Source organism: Neopelma chrysocephalum, unplaced genomic scaffold (assembly GCF_003984885.1).
Source record: "Neopelma chrysocephalum unplaced genomic scaffold, ASM398488v2 Primary Assembly neopelma1_26, whole genome shotgun sequence".
NCBI lineage: Eukaryota > Metazoa > Chordata > Aves > Passeriformes > Pipridae > Neopelma > Neopelma chrysocephalum.
Genome location: NW_020897695.1, coordinates 1295511 through 1316047, shown reverse-complemented (window position 1 = coordinate 1316047; position 20537 = coordinate 1295511). Strand labels below are relative to the sequence as shown.

Genomic DNA, 20537 nt, shown 5'->3' with positions numbered 1-20537 from the left:
TTTTAGATTCTGAGAAACTAGTTATCCTGTACAGTGCTCCAAAAAGAAACATGTGAATAAGAAAGGATATCTGGAGATCTCTGGAAAGCTTTCTGTGTATGTATATACAAAAAGGCAGTGCTTGGACAATTTACTGTTACATGGTTTTTAAGAAATTTGAGGGTCATTTGATCTATTGCATCAACTCTCTGGTGATTTTTGTCGTATTTAGTTTTTCTCCTTCACCAAGACTTGATTTTGGTTTTTTTAGGAGTAATGTAGTTTATGTTCTTTTTCCAACTCTTTTTTGCCTAGAGGTATGAAACATATCTGAGAAAATATACTAAGTTTTGGGAGGGAGAACTTAAATTTTGTCTAATTAGATGAAAGCCTCGACTAATATTGATTTCAGTTTATCTTTCCCAGACTTTCGCACTTATGCATGACACTGATCAGAGTGCATTAGGTCAGCTGATAACGTAGATTTTGTATCTATTGTAGTGGGGCTCTCAGTTGTGTAAGAAATTAATTAACAGAATGCTGCATTAAGCCACAAGTTCTGTCAGAAGGCGATTCCACTTCTGGTTTCATGGGAAGAATGCACATACAAATTTGCCAAGCAGAGCCTAATTATGGTGAAAAAAAGTGAAAGCAGGCAGAGGTCAACAAACTGCTGCCAACAATAGTTTGGCATTTCCTGAGAGGGAAGTTGCTGAAGCTCCATCCTGCACTCGGACAGGCAGAACTTTGGAGCCTGGCGCTCTCCTTTTCTCCTTCTGCCAGCATTTTCCCTTGCCCACCTCTTTGCTGTGGTGTGTGTTTCTTCCATCCCTGTGTTAGAAGCTGCCAGCTGTGCAGTGCTGGGAGCAGCTTCATTATATGACAGCCTTTAGGGAAACCACTCCAGCAACATGTACACATAAAGGTAGCCCTAGAACAGCAGTGCTCACAGCTGTGCTGGAGCATACGAGTGTCCATGAGAAATGGGAATTTTTCTATTTCAGATAGGAATTCATATCCTTCTTACTATCAAAAATACTTTTATTCTGTCTGTGTTTGCATGATACACTATTTAACCAGCAATATATTTTTGACTTTTACAGAACTGGAAGATGAGGACAAGTCTGAGAACTCTCTTTCTTCACCTCCTGATAGTGTCTCAATAGCATCTGACCGATATGATAAAGAGGATGAAGCACCTTCTGATGGTATGTGACATTCTTTACCTTAGAATGTACTAGATTTGCCAGTTTGCTATGAACTCATGTAATCGGATCCTCATGATGCGAATGTTAGTGTTGGAAAAACAGATAAACAGATAAGCATCAGCTGGACAGTTTTCTTACCTTTACAAGAACCTTTAAAGGAACTGAAGAGCTCTCTCTAGTGGTCCTAGAGCATAGTGAAGCTGTCTCAAATTTACATGGTGTTTTGAAACTCATGTTTTTTGATAACAAAGCATCTTCTGTAGATGCATATGTTTTTAAAGATAGATCAGTGGCTAAAACAGTGTGAATATTTGTAGTAACAAATTGTTTGTTAATTCAGCATTATCAGATTCTTGCTTAATTTTATTGTACTACTTAATGGCTTACTGTATTATTTATCTAATAAATAATGAAACAGTTTATGTGATTGATATTTTTCTGCAAACTCCATGCAGAATAGGTTCATAAAATATTAAATTAATTATTCCTACAATGTTTCCTTCCATTAAGACAGTTTTTGTTATATAAATTTTAAATTTGAGTTTGCATTTAAAAAAAAACTCTAGGCTCCATAGCTGTTTTCCATGTTGCTTTATTTTGTATTCATTAAGTTTAATGCTAAATGCGGCTGTTCTGAAGACGTGAACAATTGAATATTTCAACAGTTAACAAGCTTGCTTTAGCGTAGTGTCCATATTTTTGAAATTTGTTTATTGTATATGTAATATAAATACCTTCAATGGATAATATATGGCAATAAATTAGGTATATGTACAAATAAATTAACGATGTATATTAATTTGTGGCACTAGAAGTTAGATAGACTTACTAGTGAATGATGTTTGCTGACATGATATGATGATCAAACTGTGCAGCTCCATCTCGAAATACAATTGCTGAATGAAAATATGCTTCCTGCAACATAGCACTCCACATTTTATGTTATCCAGATTATTCCCTTTGGAAACATAAATTGCTTTTATGAGGTATAAAATTATGTCTATTGCAGAACAGGGATAAGTCAAGTACATGCATAAGTGATAAACCTTCTAACCACTGATTCAGAATAACGCAATTTTTTTATGTCCAGAAGTCTGTAAAATGTGTAACAATAATAATCACACTTTTTTTTTTTTTATATTGAGCTTATTGCATGTTGGCAATGTGACCTTCTATTAAAAAAATAAAACCAGGCTTTTTTGCTCTCTGGTTGAAATGTAATTATCACTCAAATTGCATATGGCTTTTAGAAAACCCAAGGTAATTTTCAAAACTACAGATGAATGCAACTTTCCATGTATTTATTTTTGCTTACAAACATAATCTTAACATTATTTCTAATTGTAACTTAATAACATGGTACTGATTGCATAAAGGGTATGTGATAAAATTATATGACTATTTAATAGGAGATATGATTATAGAATTGTTTCAAAACAGTTAATCAAGAAAAAAAGTGATAATGTTCATAAACCTCAATAATGAATGGCTGAAGAATGCTGATGCAAGAGTATGTGAAATACCATATGAGTTTGTACAGATAAGTGATTAATTTTAGCCAATTTTGAAGCTATGAGAGTAGATATAATAGCTGCTCAATAATATCTTTCCTAACTTGTACCAATTTAGGTAGAAATATAGTGGGTGCAATTCTGTTGTTTGAGGTGATATTACTAGTCTTTCTGTATTTTATGATAAATCCTCTTTAATTACCTAGTGAGAGTGTAGCACTAGGAAAATTTGAGAGAAGGTGGTAAATTTTGATCTGTAAATACTTTCATTTATTGGAGTAGTGTTCCTGTTTTTCTCTTTGAATGTCCAATGTGTCATTCTAAAACCATTTTGATATTAACATATATAATCCATCATTCAAGTCTAGCCACCTAGACTATATATGAAAATGTATGTTGGGAGAATCTTATAAGAGGTGGATTGATCCTCAGAGGTGCCTTTGGTTCAGTCCTTATAGGCATGAATGGGTTTGTTAAAGCTTAATAGTGTATTTTTGTTTTCTAGCAGTCTGTTAATGTTCAATATTTAAAATCTACTCAAGAAGGTAGATGTTTGATCTTACATGATTACCAGTTCAGTTCAGCAGGGCTCTGTGCAGGTCTAAAACTGATTTGCGTAGGATCAATGCTCTCAGCGTTAACAGAGGGCCCTATTTGTAGGTAACCAAATTGAGTTGATTTTTATTTATGTTTGAGTTCCATTCATATTTTTATGTAAAACCTTCTGTATATATTTTCTGCTAAAAAAACCCAAAACAAAATGGGCATTTCTCTTTATATACTTGAGTTAGACTGCAAGGTTTGTGTGACTTGTGAAAGTATCAGTATTTTACTTTACAGCATTTCTGTCAAAACATAATTTGTGAAGGCACCTGCTTGGTAACAGATAAAGAATTAGAGTATTACGTGTGTGCTACAATCATTGTAAAATGGTGGAGTTTTTGTGTGACCTTTCTCTAATGGTGTATTAATTACAAGAGAGATAATCCATTTAACAATAAGTATGGGATAACTAAATTAGCACAGGTCACCTAAAGGCCTTTTGTCAAATCCGATTGTTATGTTGTCCTTTTGACTTTTACCTTATGGTAGGCACTAACAAAGTATCTAAACTTTGATGGATTATAAACTCTAAACATGATATGTATTTTTCATAATGCTAATGTAATTTTCTAGGTACTGAAAAGGTCAAACCCCCACGTCTCTGTGTGCATTCTAAGTCTGTCTTTCCTTTTAATATTTCTTTTTCTCTGTTCCTCTGGTTCAAAAGTTCACTCAGTTCCCAAATGGCCACCTAATTTTCCAGTTATTCCCTCAAGCCATATGTGTTTTGGTTTCTTTATGGTTTATTAGGTACTGTAGGAAAGTAGCATAAGTTATATCATCTAATGAAATTCAAGCACACTTCAGTGATGCTTTGACTTGATTGCTGGCAGCAATTAAATCACAACGAAGGAGAATGATGCATAGGCTTACATATCCAGACACCCTACAGAAACCGGAAGAGGGATAAAACACAACAAAACCCCCAAATAAAATAACAAAACCCAAAAACAAGACAGACCAAACAAAGCAGCACTGCCAGGCACTCTGGTCTTAACTTGATTTTTTTTTTTTTTGTTGGCTAACAGCCTGATTGATAGCAAAATCATAACTCGCTGTATGCTAACAGGCAGAGTTCACTTGTAGGTTATTGTGAGCTGATAAAGGGTTAGATGGAGTTTTGATTTTCACATTGGTCCTTGGTGCACCAGATTAATGGAATTTCAATGAGAGACTGGAGTAGTCACAGCTTTGTCAGAAAAACAGATGGAGATTCTATAGCCATGTCTGCTCATTAATACCAGTTGCCTGAAAGGTGTACTACTTCTCTATACAAAAGACTCAACATAATTGATTTTTGAGCGGGGTATTTTTTCACTTATTGATGACTAGGTTTCTTGCAACTTAAATGACAGGTTTTTGTATAGTGCATTGTATAACAGTGTTATGTCTGGTAATTTCTTACTGCCATCTGTATTTTGAAGAATATGGGTAGTGGAAAATACATATGTCTTGATTAGTTAAAAAACAAAGTATACCAAAATACTTAAAAATTGAAATACTATGATTTTCTTTCAAGTTGGTAACAAACTTATTTTTGGTTGAGATGTTAATGGGGGAAAAGTTACTATTTTTCATTTACTTTTCGTGTTTCTTAAGGTGATATTAAATATAGGTTCAATGGCAGGCTGAAACTTTCCTATTTAACAATGTAATCTTCTTCTATAATATAAAGGTATTTTTTAACAGTAAATTTTCTTGGGTTATGATATGGTAACTTGATACCATGGGTATGAATTGCCATTAGTATTTAAGGAACAAACTTTCTGACTTTTTAAGTACTGAGTGAGAGAGAACCTCTGAAGAAGACACATCTATTTAGCTCTACAGAGAGAATGTCATTGGATAATAACTGGATCTAAAAATACAGTGAGTGCTGTGATAAAATAATTTAGATCATCACCATTTCTATGGAAGGTCAGAAATGTTGCCTTGAGTATGTAAGGATGAAAGAAGTACTAAAAATGTGTCTGGGGACTGGTATGCTCTTCAAACTATTATATTAGGCTATAGCTTATGAATAAAATATGGTTTTTAGTAGAAAATTCTTAAACAGTGTGAGAATCTCATATTAAATCTCCCCATAGTTGAAATGGAGGAAGGTAGGGCTAAAGAAAGCTAAACAGGGCATTTGGAGAACTTTGAGGAAACAGAATAAACTAAAGGGTTATGCTTTAACTGTTTGTCATCAAAGGGCAGTCTTGAAAATGAGCAAAATTTATTGCTCCCTGCAACATGTGTTTCTTGCTATAATTTTTGGATGAAGCAACATGCCTTGGCACTTTGTTTTCATGCAGCTCCTTTGGAAAAGTTCTATGCAAGTCTTTGCGGGCTTGAGTCAACTATTTTACATGATCTATAGTATTTACTTTGTATGAATGTCACATTTTGCATTTTGATTGATCAGGTGAAAATGAAGAATTTTTTGACTGAGTTTTGCATGCTGCTTCTTTTGACTTTTTAAGTCTCAAATGCAAACACTAATTAAGCTTTTTTTTTCCCCTTATTTTTCCTGTTTGTTAGGCACAGAGGTTTGAATACTGTCACTGGAGAAGGGGAGGTAGAGTTCAATATAAGACTTTATGCCCAGTTTCTTCAACTACGTTCCCACTGAGTTTATTTTTGAGTATATTAAAGCAAAAACTGTGTTCCATCACAGAGCCAGTTAAACAGTGTGAGCAAGTAAGCAACGTAGTAAAGGTTGGAGAATGGAAAATGCAACTAGGATTTTCTGTTCTTTCTCTTTTTGTCCTTCTTATGCCTCCAGTCTTGTATTGGTTTACCACTATTTTATTGACATAATCATATACATGTTTGCTTGTCTTGGGGATGACGGCATTGGAAGTTTACCTGAGTTATTCTAGATTTATTTGCTTTGCATTATTGGAGAGACAGTTACAAACCTAAGTGCACGACAGCCATTCAAAGGAGTGGGAAACTTCTTTATTTGTCTTGTTTTTCCCATAGATAGATCTCATTGAAGGCAGAAAACCAGGAATTTTATTATTTCTTATAGCTCTTTAAATATTCAAGCTTGAATTAAAAAAAAGTCATATTGAGGGGAAGTAAGATCTAGGTTTACTTGGACACTTGATCTTTGGTAAGAAAAGGTGGCTTCTACTTTCTGCTCTTACTAGGAAGTGGCAGAGGGCAGTAGCCCATCATATGGAAAATGTATAAAGATGGGACTTTGGCATGCTAACTTTTTTCTGAGGGGATGCTAGTTTTTTTCAGAATTGTGAATGGGAAATACTGTAATTTATTATTTTGGTATAGGTAGGTAATTCTAGGTTTTCATCAGTGGTTTAGTAGACTCTTTTGCTGTGTCTAAACAAATTTTGTATGGCAGAGGAAATACTGTGTCTTGCAATGTATTATGGTTCTGCATTTCTGGCCGAAAAGGTAATATGATAATCAGAAATGTTGTTTTCAGAATTCTAAAAAATTGTAATTAGCAACTCAGTCTTAAGTAGGAAGACTGAAGCCTAGAATTCCCAGTGTGGTATGCTGAGTCTGTCAGAGGAAGGATGTATCACTAGGAAATTAGGCTGACACACTTATGAACGGTTTAGATGTCGTCCAGAATACAATCTTTTACAAACTGGCAGAACACAATGAAAAGTGTAACATACTGAAGAGGAACTTAAAATATGAAGCATTTTTTTGAAACTCAGTTTATGAGGATATTGGTGCATGTTGGACCACATGTGCATAAATTCCCAGATAAAAATCTGTTTAACAGATGAGAAGAGGGTGCTGACTCCTTGTTGGATAGGAGAGGTCTTAAGAGTAAAACCAGTGTATTCATCCTTAGTCTGCCTGAGATGTTTCTTGGCAGGCACCTCCCTCATCTTTCTCTACTGGTGCAATTTCAGTCTCCCTCGGACAGCTTGCCCCAGTGCACTCTGTTTGCTGTAAGAGGATACATATCCTAAGCTCTTTGTCAGTCTTTTGACTTCTGACTCTCTTTTGTCTGTAAAGAACATGACAATGGTATATTTATTTTCCCCTCTGTAATGAATATATTTAAAGACTGAATAGAACCTCTATAACTTTCCACATGTAGCTCCTGTTGAAACCTTATGAAAAGAACAAACAACTGAACTGCTTGCTTGCTTGCTGGTTTGTTTGTAGGAACTACAGAAATGCATTTAGCAGCAGTGACTTACTTGGAGAAGCAAAAAGTTTTAAAAGAAGAAAAGAGCGTGTGAAATATGCAAAGCTAATCTAATTAATTTTGATTTAAACCATTTGTACAGAACATAAGGGAATAATTTCTGATAGGAAGCAGAAGTTTTAAGTGAAATTTTGTCCCTATTAAAGTCAACAGTAAAGTTAAAAATGGCATCGTGTAGGTTAACAGTGTGTACAAATTGATGATACTAAAATGTTTGAACTTCTAATTATCGTAATGAAAAACTTCCTATTAAACAATAAACCCCTGTGTTCTTTTAGCATTTACCTTTCTCCCATGGGAGAGATGACATGGTTTGTTGCTCATTTTATTTCATCTATGTTGCTTCAGTGACTGAGCAGTAACAAAACAGCCATGTATGCTCCACCACTAAGTAGGAGAATATCCACAATAAAAAACTAATAATGACCTGCTTAACCCATTTCTTTTTCATATTAGATCATAATTTTATTCAAGATATGTAACAACATTATTGAAAAAAAAAGCCCAGAAAGCTGAACTGAATAGATTTTTCTGTTTACATTATCTTGCTTGTTGATCCTTCTAGATCAGTTCTTATACATCACAAATAGCTGACATAAAAAGAAAGAGGAAAGGTTTTCCTTCAGCCTCTTGGGTATGTGATAAACTTTTCAAGTGTGCTTTGCAGGCTGTTAATTATGGATTTAGGACCTTATTAATGCTTTACCTTGGCTGAGTGATTTTTCTACCTTCTGATTTCCTGAAATTCTGCTTTCTTGCTGCAAGCAGTAATGGCAAGTCAACTTCCATTCTGCTCCTTACTCCCTTCCTCACAGAACCAGACAGATGCATTAGTTGTAGAGGATAGCACTCATTCATGCTACTCCAGTGGCACCTTGCAGTGGGAAGGTACCCTTCTGGTACCAGAGGTGAGCAGGTCCAGCGGATTGATGCTGCTTGGCATTCAAGGCACGGAGACATCTTTTCCTTCCTGGTATCAACCAAGTATGGCAGGAAAATGGTTCTGCCTTCAACATATACTATGCAGTAGCCCCAAACATCCTGGGGAGAACAAATTCTACATAACCATAGTGTTTTCTTGGTTTTAGACTAGATCAGAAATATGTAAAACAATGCTTGTGTGGTACTTCATGTTTTGTCTCAAGGATGAGGCTTTCAAGGTCCTACTAGGGGAAAAAAAAAGAAATGTAGACTTGCAATACAAGTACAAACCAAGTTTGCCATGTATATCCATCCTAACGAACAGAAAAAGATTTTCCCTATATTCCTGGTTTTGTGTTTTAACTGATTAGTAGTTTCTGTAAAGGTGCAAAGTGAATCTGTAGAGTTTAAGCAAGAACGAAACAGGCCTGTTTTCTTTCAGGCATTATGCAGTCCAGGCATTAATTTAGTGGATTTGGGTTTGTTTCCTTTTTAAATAAAAGCAAAGTTGCAGTGGACTAATATTTGTCGATTTTCAGATTAAATTTGAGTGGAAAACTAAAAACTGTGTCATGAAAAGGTTTATTAAAGTGTTTTGCAAGGAAAAAACATTGTAGATAAAATCTTTATGGTATCATCTGTATGGACAAGTTCATTATTGCTCTTTTCAAGAAGATGTTGCAGATAATTGTTCACTGCTTAAAAATTTTCAGTCGGAACCATATTTCTTTGGACATCTATCACTAGGCAGTATTAGTTTGATTGGTAGTTTTCTCAGTAATTCTTCATAGATGTTTACTTGGTTTACTTACAATAGCAGGACTTAAGAGTAGAGTAGCAGACTAAAACTGGTGAATGCCATATTTTTTTCCAGACTAAGATTACTAGTAGAATTTCTTAACTAATATTAGGCAGAGCCTGTTCACCACTATCACTATAATGACAGGTATTATCCCATGAGAATCTTAGTTTTGTCTTCTCTATTGCTGATAGTCGAAAATAGTTTTGAGCCCCTTTTGGGCAAGGAATTATGGATGAACCTGTACTACAAAATGGGGGAAGACCTTTTCTGGTGTAAACAAGATTTTCCTGTCCTTCTGAGTATTTTGTCTGTCTACCTGAACACATGTTGCTTAATGGAAAGTACATCACAGCCTGATAATAACTTTTCAGAGATATCCTATTCTTCATATGAAACATCTTTTTGCTTGTTCCTCAACAGTCAGATTTTATATTTCTGTGTATCATAGAATCATATAATTGAGTTGGAAGCGACCTTAAAGATCATCTAATTTCAAGCCCCCTGCCATGGACAGGGACACCTTCCACTGGACTGGGTTCTCAAAGCCTCATCCAACCTGGCCTTGAAGGCTCCAGGGCTGCGGCTTCCACAACGTGGACATGGGTTATGTATAAATACTCACAATACATATTCAAAGATGCAGTTAGTTTATTATGTGCTTCACATATCTGCACTGCTTTGTATTGAGGTGGTAAGGGGAAAGGATTAGCGTTGAGATAATGTGAATGGAGGCAGAAGGATGTTTGGATTGTGTACGTGGCTGTGCTATAAGATGGAAATGGAATGGAAATGAGAAGTGAAGGTGGTCCAAGTCTTTTTGGTAGGTAATAGATGAATTGTTCTTTTGCAAGTATGGATACAGGAAATGGGCCTTATTGCAGTTGCCTGGAAAATAAGTTAATGGAAGTGTTGTCATTGACTTGCAATGAAAAAAAAATTACCATGCCTGTTTTCACATGGAGAGTCTAACGTATTCTTATAATCCTGTCAATTTTGTGTTTAGTAATTTGAATAGTGTGAATATAAGGTGGTGGGGAAAAGCTTGTCTTTTAGTTTTCTAGAACTGCTTTCCTTATATGATAGTAGGAGTGGACTGATTTTTCTCTCTCTAACATCTTCTTCAGAAGCTAGCTTTAATGCTGTATTTTAACAGAAAAATAATTGGTGAGACTACCACAAATTTGTTTGATCAAAGCTTTTTGGAATAGTTTAGCAAAATGGCTATTCGGTATTTGTGTGTGAAAAATAACTGCCTGCTAAGAGTTGAAAATACACAAAAGAATGTAGTCATAACAGAGAGAAGTGGAGAGATATTTTTTCCTCTGTAATCTGTATAGCTAATGCTTGGAATTGCAGGTCAAAAATTAACCCAGCAAAATAAAAACTTTGTTTTTACTTGTAAACCACAATATATCTGCAAATTTAATTTGGAAATATGGACTACGTGATGCAGTTGCCAGAGGTAGATTTAAGTACATATTGGTTTTTTTAATGTATGGCATACCTTTTTTACTGTCTCAGATCACTGGAATCTTCCAGGGCTCTCATTCATTTGTGTGATATTTAGAATGTGGTATAGAAATAATGTGAAAATGCCATAGTGAGCTGGTGATAATTGATTTGCTCCATCACACAGAAATACCTCTTGTTTTCCTCTTCCTCCTCCCTTGGGCAATAATCATGGGATCAAGCTGCCAGTCTGTAGATATAATTTTTCCAGCAGTGCCATCTGGCTCCTTGGCACTGGAAGTTGCATTGGCTTCTTTGCTGTTTCCACTGATTTTTGTCAAATGTTAGTCCGTTGATGAGATGTCTTTTGCTAGTGGGTGCTGATTTCTTCCCTCCCCCCGAGTGAATATTGTTTTTTTATTGGTATTTTATTGTAAAGGACTGCTTATTTTTAATTTTTTATTATTAATGGCATTTAGGACTTAATATCACATTTCTTTGAGGAAAAATTAGGATTTATGTATAAATTGGTTTCCTTTACCCACGGTGAAAATAGTTTTGCAGGACTTTTGTGTGTTTCAAATAGTCCTAGCTTCATGTTCTCTCAGAGATTTTTATAGATCTTCAACATTAATAAGAATTGTTTCCTTTTATTTTGGAAACTCATTTTTAAAAGAAATTATTAATAAGCAGTAAGAATTTGTAGGGTCTGTGTAACAGAGGTACCAAGCTATATGATTTGGAATAACCAGCCAAGCAAGCTATCCTTTTTATCAGAAAACTGCAGTTTTATTTTTGTTGTCCCCTTTTCTTAAAAAAAAATTTAAAAATCTAGAACTGGTGGTTCAGTAGGACAAACACATCTACGTTGCTTTATTCTATTCAGGCCTTAGATGCATTTCACTGCCGTACAAGATGTAATGACAGTATTGATAAAGAGTTAGAAAAGAATACTCTGTAAATAGTATTTAATAGAGATGGGAGGTGGGAGGAAAATCCTGTTGATCTAAATTATTTTTGTAATTATTATTATTCTTACTAGTTTCTTGTTTTTTTTTTTTAATTTTTATTTCCTCTGGTCAGAGCCAATGATTTAAAGGAGAAAAAAGCTTGAGGAGCTGAGGATCCCAACCAAATATGAAGAACAGAGTTTCAGATAACACATTTTTATTCTGCTTTGAAAAAAACCAGCATTGAATATTTTATATGAATAAAAAAAAAAAATCCAAAGCCCTTTCTGTTATTATGTAAGTGAACCCCTATTAATCAGGACAAGGCTAACTAATTTAAATCCTTTATATATTTTTCAATTTATATTTTAACATCCATTTTTAAGTGCTATGTCTCAGATGAGTGACTTATAATCATCCTTGAGTGTAAATCTAAATTTTCTTTTGTGTTGAAAGTAGAACTTAAAATTATTGAAGGTAACCTTGTGAACTCTCAAACATGAACAAATGTGTTTAGTTGACCTATCGGAATATTTTTATATTATTATCCCTAAAAGTAGAAAATAATGAGCACTATTTCTTTATCATAGTCTTATTACTACCCTAGTGTAATGCCTTTGTTAATAAAATGCTATTAGACTAGTATGTAAATCAATATTCATGTGTTTTCCCAGCATTGCAGAAATTGTCCAGTACCGGAAATTATAGAACTAAAAATCTTACATGGGGCAAGGAGGGCCTTGAACGAGAATTTTGTAGCAGTTGTTTTGAATTAAATTTCAAGGATCTCTTGGTATCTCTTTCTAGTAGTTTTTTAAAGCAAACAGCTACAACAGACAGGGTGTCTGAATGTGGGACTCCTTATCAGTAACTTGACTCTGACACAAAGTATTTTTAACCTGTGAGTTCAGTTTAAAGAATCTGTAGAAAGGGCTATAATATCAAAGTATGGCGAGCATAACTAAATATGCATGATCTATTGTTAATAGTAAAAATATAAGTCTTTAGGCTCACAGAATATATTCTCTCATGAAAGATTTTAAGGGTGTAAGTATATCATGATTTTCTAAAATAGCATCAAATCTTCTTTTTGTTCGTAACTAAATGTGAAGATAGAACGTTGCCGCTAATCAATTGTCTGGGATGCCACCTCATTAAGATTTACACGATCATCAAAAATGCCCAGAATTGTTTGTTGGCTATATCCTAACTCAAATATATAAAGGGGATACCATAGCATTTTTCTTTAGAATCGCAGGGAGTTCAATGACCTTTTGTGGCAAATTATGTAGAAAGAAAATATTTATATTCATTTAAAATAACCTCCATGAAGAAATAGTCTCATTACCCTGTTTGATCAATTCCTTGCAGCCTGAGCTGTAGCATGCTGCTATTGCCATTGGTTGATGGAATACACTGAGAAGTGGCTAATGGTGATGGTGCTCATCAGGACAGGGTTCAGCCAGCGGTCAGCAACAAATAATTCAAGACTGTTTCTAAGTTTGTGGCTGGTGGAATTTGCTTCTTGCCCCAAGCCAGCAGCATTGCTGAGCTGGGCTATTTGATTAGAGGAGAAGCATATTTGCTTCTTAGCAACTGCACATTTGCACAACACACAGACCTATACTGCCTCCAAAGGTTTGTCTTTTGTGATGGTGGAATAATACTTTTCTGTTGATTGACAGACAAAAGAGATCTTTGCAATGCAGACGAGTTTACAACCAATTTTTTCTTTGTCTTCCGTAAACTTATCAGAGGTGCTTCGTAATTTAGCATTGCATGGTGCAGGTTTTATATCTGCAGCAGGACTGGCCATGATTTGAACTGCATTTAAACTATTACTGCTATGCGTATTTAAAGGACAGATGCACACTTACGCTTAATCATTGGTGTGTGCAGCTTTTTCCCCAACAGGTGTACTTAATGGAAATTATTTTCTACTGTATTTTGAAATAAATTTTAATATGTATATTGCTATTTCCCATGCAAGAATGCTATTCCTTGTATAGAAGATAATGATAAAGTGAAAGCTGCTCTATTCTTAGTGCCTTTTCTTAATATATTGACAGAATTGCAGCAGTGATCACAATTTTAATAGTGCGTGCATGTGTGTAATTTTCAATGTAACATTTCCCACAGGAAGTGAGTCTACAGGAGAAAATGTGTCTAGTCAGTAGAAGACAAAGGTATTTATAACACTGGTAAACCTTGAAAGAGGACAATTTAGGAAAAAGAAAGGTTGAGATTTACAGTCCTAGGAGGGCAGGGCAAGAAAAAGGCAAACTTTTTTTTTTTTTAATGGTTTTACAGCTCTTTTCACTCCTGGTCTGTATTTTATTGTGGAAGTTTCTGTACTACCATAGTGGAACAATAAATCGCTGATGTGGTTACTGAAATGTTGCATGAAATAATAAGTACAGTTAATGTTAATGTGGATTTCTGCAGATATCTGCTTGCATATTTTCCTAAATAAAAGATGTCTTTTAACTTTCATAACTAAAACCAGTGGATTTTATAGTCTGTTAAAACCGTATCTTTTAAGGAACAAGGAGAGTTAGAGCAGGAGTGCACAATAAAAGGAGTGTGGGCTGTATTAGCATGACTAATGTAAGCATACAGGAGTTTACTTTCTAATAACCTTTTCAGTGGCAGTTCAGAGCCAAAAGAGGAGAACAAGAAAGCACTCTGATGTGGTGAGGCAATAATAAGCCCCAGATGTCCCTTTCTAAATCAACATTAGACCTACCAAAGTTTTAAATCCTTTTTCATTTAGGAATTATTTTTTTTTTAGTCAGATGAACAATTTAAAATGAAGCATAATCCAAATTTTAGGCTTTTGTAGAGAATTTTAGGGATTATGAGGGAGTGAGCCCAAAATGAAAGCACTGGGGGGAATTGGTGGCTGTTCTGGGGAACAGATATTCGGGGTGTGCATGCACAGGAAGCAAGGTGTAGAAATAGGTACAGCTGTTGTTTTTGAGGCCCTGGAAGGGCTGGTTGGTGACTAACTTCTTTCTCTTCGTTGTTAAATTTGATGTACATATATATGAGTTTTTAGAAGGGTGTTTTAATGTACTGGTAGGATTTCACAGTCTGCAGGGAGAGGGGTTAGCTTTGGCTTAGTTTCTGAGACATTTAAAGTTGTGATAGTGTGACAAGGTGGCTGCTTGTTATGCTGCTGAATTGCTAAAGAGTTGCTTATGCCTGATAGACTTATGTTTATACCTTAGTAGCTGTTAAGGTGTTACCTGTGTTCTACATAGTTTTTATGCTTCTTTCATTCATATATGCACAATAGATTAGTGGAGGGTTTTTTGTATTTTTGTGGTTTGTTTGTTTGTTTTGATGGTTCTTGTTTTGATATCAGAGAGCCTTTTGCAAAACTGGGTTTTTTGAACGTAGTAACTAAAAGTAGGAATTGCCACATTATTGCTATTAAAATGCAACTGTATCCATGGTAGAATGCAGCAGCTTTTACAATGGCACTATAAACAATACCCAGCAATATAAGACCAGGATGTGAGGAATATTTCACCTAATTGAAGTGACAAGGGGGATTTTGCATAGGTAGAAGCAATTATTCATATTGGAGGTGCGCCAGAATGCTGGGGTTATTCCCCTCATTCTGCTAATTAGGCTTTCAGTTTCATTAAGTCATTGAGATAGTGGGTGACTGATTTGTATATGAACTTAGCCATGATGCATATAAAGAATATTTTATTGAATTATTGTGGATCATTTTTGTCTGTATAGCTCAAGATAGGTAGAATTAAGGAATGTTTTAAGATGTGCAGAACAACCAAATAGTATGAAGACTGAAGGCAGTGCAGCTATGACTATTTTTGGGTAGACTGCCATAACTAAGACACTACCATGTTTATATTAGTGACATTTTATTACCTCTTTTAAGATAGAGTTTACAAGGGTCTCTACCTTTACAAATGTGAATGTTGAGAAGAGAAATTAATCCAGCTTTGTTGTGCTCCCAGGATGTTTTCAACCTGGTGTAAATTTAACTTTGAAGAGGTTTGAGGAATCTACAGTTCTTGTCTTTAAGCCTTAATTTAGGAAACACGACTTAGTGCACATGACATCTTTAAATTCCCTCGCCACTCTAATACACTCTCATTGGTGTTTTTTTATTTTCCCCTCCCCCTGTTAATTGCCTTTGTCCTGCAGAAACAGACATTTTGAGGGAGGTTTTTGTTTGGTTTTGTTGTCCTTTTCAAGGACCAATAATGAGGTGGGTGCAGTGATTCATAACATAGTGATACCAAATAACTGCTTGCTGTATTTTGGAAAGGCCTTGAGTGTCTGAACCTTAATTAAATCTCTAGGTCAGTCTTTTTTTCAACTGACTTCTCCTTTTCCAGGTTCCGTGATTAGGAATGTCACATCGGGAATTTCTTCACTGTATTTGCAGTTAGTGATGATTTGGGTCTTAAATTAAAAATAGACTTCAATGAAGAAAATTTACAAGTAGAAACCAAGAAGGTTAAAATATTGTACAAAAAGCAAATTTACTGAATCAAAATGTTAAAAAAACATGCGTGTGAAACCGAACAAGCTAAACTGATGAAAATAGCCTTAAAACTGAGAAATAAATTGTTTCTTTCAGAACTGGAGTTGTTTAGGTTGTTGTTTGGGTTCTCCTTGCTTTATAACAATCAAAACAGAACAATGCTCTTGTAAGGTTACGTTATAATGAAGAATAGTGTGGTTACAACGTAACTACTTATTCTAGTTCACACTGCTGTATAGATGTGGCCGTAATTTGTCCTTTTGGTTTGATAGTTACATGGATGATCCTCCTGTAATTCTTTGTGAATTCTTTGGGGCTGAGTCAGTTGTCTAGCTCTGATGGCTTTTTCATGTTAGTTTCTTCACGCATAGGCTTGTTCTAAGTAATATACCAGGTATTTGTAAATATTTTGAACCAAGTTATCTTTGTGTGTTTTATTTCCCTTCCATAACCAGAAGTAACTTCTTTTGTCAGTGTGCTTTATTGGCTAATACATATACTGTTGGATAAAATTATTTTAATGAAATTAGAACAAATAGAACAGCAATTAGTCACTCAATTTGTTTGGTACGCCTCTGATCTTGCACAGAAACAGGCTTTGGTAGTGATATAAGACACGTAATGGTATAGACAATGCATGGAAAGTTGATTCAAGAGTCTTGTCCTTTGGTACTTCTGTGTCACTGACTCTGTGTGGTGTTCTCTATAACAATTTTGTCAAGAGTTTTTGAGAATTTGTTGTCAAAGTATATTATTTTTAGAGGATTACAAGTTTATGCAAGGAAATCTGACAGTGCATTAGCATAACTGTTGTAGATGCAAATACTTTTGTGGAAAACAATATAAAAAAGAACCTCTATAATGATGAGTTTTTTATTTTGATACAGTTTTGTTGCTAGTTGTAGATTCATTGACTGATTTTGCAAGTTCAGTTTGCATACAAACTGAAGCTGAATGAAAAAGCCATGCAAATTGGCTAAGTGCCAATAAATGAGGTAATGTATTTTTCATGTGTCATCTTATTTTCATGGGATCAAGGCAGTTTTAGAATCCTCTACTGTATGTATGAATTGGAATAATTCCATGCTCCAGAGAACCTAATCAGGATAAGACCAAAAAGTGGGAGAAAAAGTTTGGAAACAGATGTGTAAATATACTAGGGGAAGACCTAGGTTGTGCGGAAGGTGTGTAACAGGGACCGGAATTAAGTCTGTCATGGCTGCTGAAGTCCACAGAAATCTACAGCAGTATTATTCTGTGCATTGCCACTTCCTTATTATTACTATTATTACTATATTCAGGCTTTAGAAGTCAGCATTCTTTTGATGTGCTACTTGTTCACCATTGCAGGGATACCCACGTTCTTGATGTGGGGAAAGAGATAGAGTGTCAAAAGCACAGTTAAGTCCTTAAACTAAAATCACTTAGTTTTTACTGTTGTTTCTTTGTTTTTTGCATGACAGTGAGAGTTGAAAAAGTGCCTGTTCAAACTGAGGGAAAATTTTGGCTTTGGTGGGCTGAACTCCCACATTTTCAGTTAGGTTTTTGTGTGTTAGAAAACAGCATTTGCACTTGACATGATTTTATATTTAAAAAGGAAGAAAGGAGAAGGCAACATTATTAGAATCAAAAGTTGTTTTTCTTGGAAAACCATTTAATTTAGATAATCAGAGTCATCTTATTGTTTGGATCTCCTTTCATGTGTTTTCCTTGCTTTTTTTCCCTGTCAACCTGAAGTATGCTATAGCAGTCACAGAAGAAAGTATGCAGTTTTATGAAATGCATGAATCAGTACATATGTGACATCCCAGACTTATACATGCTGTAAGCTCCGCTCCGCCCCTTCTTCTGCCTTCCTCCAACTGCTTACATTGCTTAAAAAAAGTGTGTGGGTGCGGCACGGGACACGGGAAGTGGCACAGCAGGCCTGAAAATGAAATATTTTCCCCTGTAAATATTTCTTTTAAGAAAACCAATGAAACCAACAACATTTCACAGCGTTTCTAGAAAGACATGAATGCTGTTTCTCTGTTATGAAGAGGAACAGTGGAGACAAAGTAGCTCTAACTTGTCCAAGATTGCAAAAGGAATCTGGTTAAGAGCCAGGACTAGTTCTACATTTTCTAGCTCCTGCTTACATGGTAAGATCACTTCGTTATGTCTCACACTTTCCAGCTTTCTGAAGTTTTTGACAATTTGAAATGGATATTAAAGGGACATAGGGTAAACTTTTTCCTCCCTGTCCTCAGAACCACATCATTTATTAAAAGATGTCATCCTAATGTGTATACAACTTCCATGGCTTTGAGTGTTATTGTAAATGGTAAAAAGACTCTTTGGTTGGGTTTAGACTGATGCTGCCTTCTGAAGTACAAGAGGTGTTTGTAGTTTTGTATAATGTCTTAGTTTTAATAATATTTTATTATGAAAATATTAGTGTTTCTTTAACTGTTTAAAAATACCGTATCTTGCTCTGATTCTTCAATATCAGAAAAATCATTTAGGTATAGGATCCCAATACCACCTCCCCCTCCTCAGAAGTTACAGAAGTGCATTCAACTGCTGATACAGACACTAAAACTGTGAGTTTTCCCTTACTGGCTCATTTGAAAGCTGCCTTTTTTTTTATTTTTTATTTATTATATGAAAAAGGTGGTGGTGCAATTTAAAGGCTGGTATATAGACTATATCAAAAGTAATAGAGTACATTCTAGAAGCAAGAGTATGATGCTTTCTGTCTGAAAGATCACAGCTAACTTATAGAAACTAGTGGAAAAGTTTATGAAAGTTACTCTTTAACTTGCACTTTAGAAACAGAAGCCTAAAACTGAGCTGCCTGAGTATTATCATTACTCCAAATCAGCATAATTACCATTAGGAGAGAATTGGTTCCTTTAAAGGAAAAAATAATGAAGGGAAAACTTCTTAAAATGAGTTTTATTACATTTTTCTTATAAAATTAGTCTTTCATTTTGTTGATTAATGCTTGAGTTTAAGATTTTGATGTAGGCATTTCGCCATTATAATTCTGAAATATGGGAAGTCCTTGAAAACATTCCGGGATTGCCTTCTGTCTGTCTGCCTTGTAAAAGATCCTTTCAGTTAAATGGACCATCCTCCTTAAATGATGTCATTAGCTTGGATTGAAAAGACATTGCCTGCAGGGAAATCATTTAATTGTCTTAAAGTGCTCTACTTCTGTAGATCTTGAAGCAGCACCCTCACTTCCATCTTTGTATCAGATAATTCATCTAAAATTCTGTTTTTAATCTCTGACGAAATATTGAGATGTAATTTCCACTTTTATTGGAGAAATTTGAGACCTTTTATAGTCTTGTCTCTGTCAAATGGATGGAAAAGTTTCACTTGTTGAAATGCAAATGGGTACTGTCTTTTTTTGACTTAAAGAATTAATTTAACTTGTATTCATGCACTGCTTTATAAATATTGATGTATTGAACTCTTACATTTCCTTGATACTAAGGTATACTTTTTTACATGTGTGTTCCTAAAATCAGTAATATTTACTGGGTCAAAGAGCAAGTTAAGTTTTGGGGATAAATGCAAACTTTTTTATTGTTGTTTAAGGTAATGCATTGCATGTTGGTAAACAAAAATAATGACCATCTTTTTTTCACTGGACTTACCAATTTCTCTGTCATGTTAAAGTCAGTTTATCAAGGATACTGGGAATTTTTAATCGAGTAGGTAATCACACCAGCAACAAATCAAACCTATGTGTATCAATGAATTACTAATTTAATTAGAAAATATAATCCTTGAAAATATATTGTGTATTTTGTCTATAATCTATTGCATTTACATTTTTAAGCTCTCAATTATTTAATTTTAAATACTTCAAAGTAGAAAGAGAAGTGTATTTCAAAATTCAAATATTTACATATGTAGTTTCTGGCTTGGAGAAGTATAGGACTGAGCATGCTATAGAAGTTTCAGAAAATTTTGCCCCTTAGATAGACTAGTTTTGCCTTTAAAGTGGAAAAAGTGACATTTCTGATGCTTTAATAAGAAATTCTAATTTTGCTCTCTTTCATTTTTCTGACATTTTTGCTTGGTATCAGCCTTAAAGGAAAATGTTTCAGTAGCATGCATAAAACCTAGGACTGCAGGTTTCATGTTTGTTTTTCTTCTAACACTGCCTAGCAAGCTCCAAGAGAGACTGGTTTGTTTATTCTTGTGGTATTTTAATTGCAGTAGTGTAAGTTGAACTATGCTAGAAATTCCATGTGAACTTTTTTATCAGAGTAAATATTTAGTGTCTGTTCCTACTGCTCTTGTAGCTAGCGTCAGTTTTCCACAGAGAGGTACCAGATCAGGAAAAATGATTGTTTTGATACTCTCAAATTTCTAGAGTTCACTGTAATCCCTGTCAAAAGCTTCAGAAATTCAGATTC

At 34.8% G+C, this 20537-nt stretch overlaps 1 protein-coding gene across 3 annotated transcripts in view; it reads left to right on the top strand.

Annotated features, from left to right (window-relative positions):
- The window catches only part of SKAP2 (src kinase associated phosphoprotein 2), a 117589-nt gene that overhangs the window by 21984 nt on the left and 75068 nt on the right, over positions 1-20537 (top strand). For all 3 annotated transcript variants that reach the window (XM_027675276.1, XM_027675275.1, XM_027675274.1), the window contains exon 4: positions 1083-1187. In XM_027675276.1, the coding sequence (XP_027531077.1) occupies positions 1083-1187 (105 nt within the window). The remainder of the gene's footprint in view (positions 1-1082; positions 1188-20537) is intronic.